The 1,566-nt window shown below is 32.2% G+C and overlaps 1 protein-coding gene across 1 annotated transcript in view; it reads left to right on the top strand.

The window, feature by feature from the left end:
• LOC116851268 overlaps positions 1-1,559 on the top strand; it is a 2,677-nt gene extending 1,118 nt beyond the window's left edge. Inside the window, exons 3-4 of the mRNA XM_032830545.1 lie at positions 491-664; positions 763-1,559. Coding sequence (XP_032686436.1) covers positions 491-664; positions 763-1,484 — 896 coding nt within the window. The 3' untranslated portion in view covers positions 1,485-1,559. The remainder of the gene's footprint in view (positions 1-490; positions 665-762) is intronic.
• The last annotated feature ends 7 nt before the right edge of the window (positions 1,560-1,566 follow it).

Here is a 1,566-nt window from a genome sequence, read left to right as displayed (position 1 = left end):
TTGAGTGGTACACGCTTCCGAAATGTTGAAGAAGTGCGAGAATGGGTGGACGAATGGATTGCTTCGAAACAAACATCGTTTTATCGAGATGGTATCGCCCAGTTGCCAGAAAGATGGCAAAAAGTTGTAGAAAGTGATGGAAAATACTTTCATTGAAATAATTTAAATAAATTTTTTACAATAAATGCTTTTTCTCAGTATTTTTTGGGCGGAAACTAAGTTAAGATCCTAATAGTTTTATGTGAATATATTCTTCATTACAAGTGTGATGCTGTTATAACATCCTTTTTTTATGAGATAAAATTCTTAATCGAACAATTTCCTGTCATAATGATGTAATAGCGATATTACCCTTATGATAAAGCGGACATTCATATATCACTACGACATTAATGTGACTTCATTGTGACAGATATTATCTTGATGCTATATAGGGCTTTTAATTTATTCAAGAATAATTTCATTTCGTTATGTCATTTGCAATTTTCAGTGCAATATAACAAAATCCGAAGACAAATGGGAAAAAGTGGAGCTGGCAACTACATGTCCTTATTTCCATATGCAGAAGAAATGGGCCAACTTTTGGATTTTCGTCCCATTGCTATAGGAGATGTTGTAGACAGTACACCATTACAAGATCTCTCTAAGAACAATGATTATAGTTGTAAGTGATTATGTTATATGTATACTTTTATGAAGAACAATAGTAGTATAGTAGGTAAAATATCTATGATAATATGAAAAAAATCTATTTTATACTAGATTCAAGCAATAGTATTTATGAAGATGAACCAGATCCACGAGACGGCGCTGTCCCAGGATGTTCATCGACATCGGACAATAACTGTACAACAGACTATAGATCAGAAGATTCGCCAAGCGATACAAATACCGTAAATCTAAGTACAGTTAATAGTTCTATACCTGCAAAGAAACGTAAAGTGAGCAGATCAAATGAAGCTGTTACTTTGAGATATGCGGATAAATTAAAAGAAAACTATGAAGAAGTTCAAAGCAAAATTATGACAGAGAATCGATGCTTTATTCAATCGTTAATGGAATCCGAAAAACAGTTAGAAAAAGAAATAATTAACAATATGCTTGAAAGCCAAAGAAGTATTTTAAAAGAAACAACTAATCAATTGTTAACTGGCTTGCAAAATATTTTCGCTCCTATAGTTCCGACTCAACATTCCACAGTTTCAATTCCTACAGAAAATCTAATCGTTCAAAGTCCCTTTGTAATGTCTCCAGTTCATTATTCCTCTCCATTCTCACCGCCTAATCTTAATTCGGAAACTTTTCATTCTTCAAGCCCTTTTCCTAAAATATTATTAAATTTAAAACAGCCAGCTTCGAAGACAGCTAAAAATGTCCAACAAACTATTTCTATAGAGAAACATCCAGAAGCTGAAAATAAAGAGCCTATTCCCATACAATCATTACTCAACGTAACATCGCAAGTCTCGCAAAATCTAAACTGAAGATTGAATATTCAGAATTCTTTATAATTTCCAGAAACTAACAATAAGAACACTAATTATAACTAAAAATAATTTAAAAAGC

Source organism: Odontomachus brunneus, unplaced genomic scaffold (genome assembly GCF_010583005.1).
Source record: "Odontomachus brunneus isolate Ranch 3 - 2012 unplaced genomic scaffold, Obru_v1 Obru_scaffold_170, whole genome shotgun sequence".
NCBI lineage: Eukaryota > Metazoa > Arthropoda > Insecta > Hymenoptera > Formicidae > Odontomachus > Odontomachus brunneus.
The sequence above is the reverse complement of the archived record's forward strand: the minus strand, read 5'-3'. Positions and strand labels throughout refer to the sequence as shown.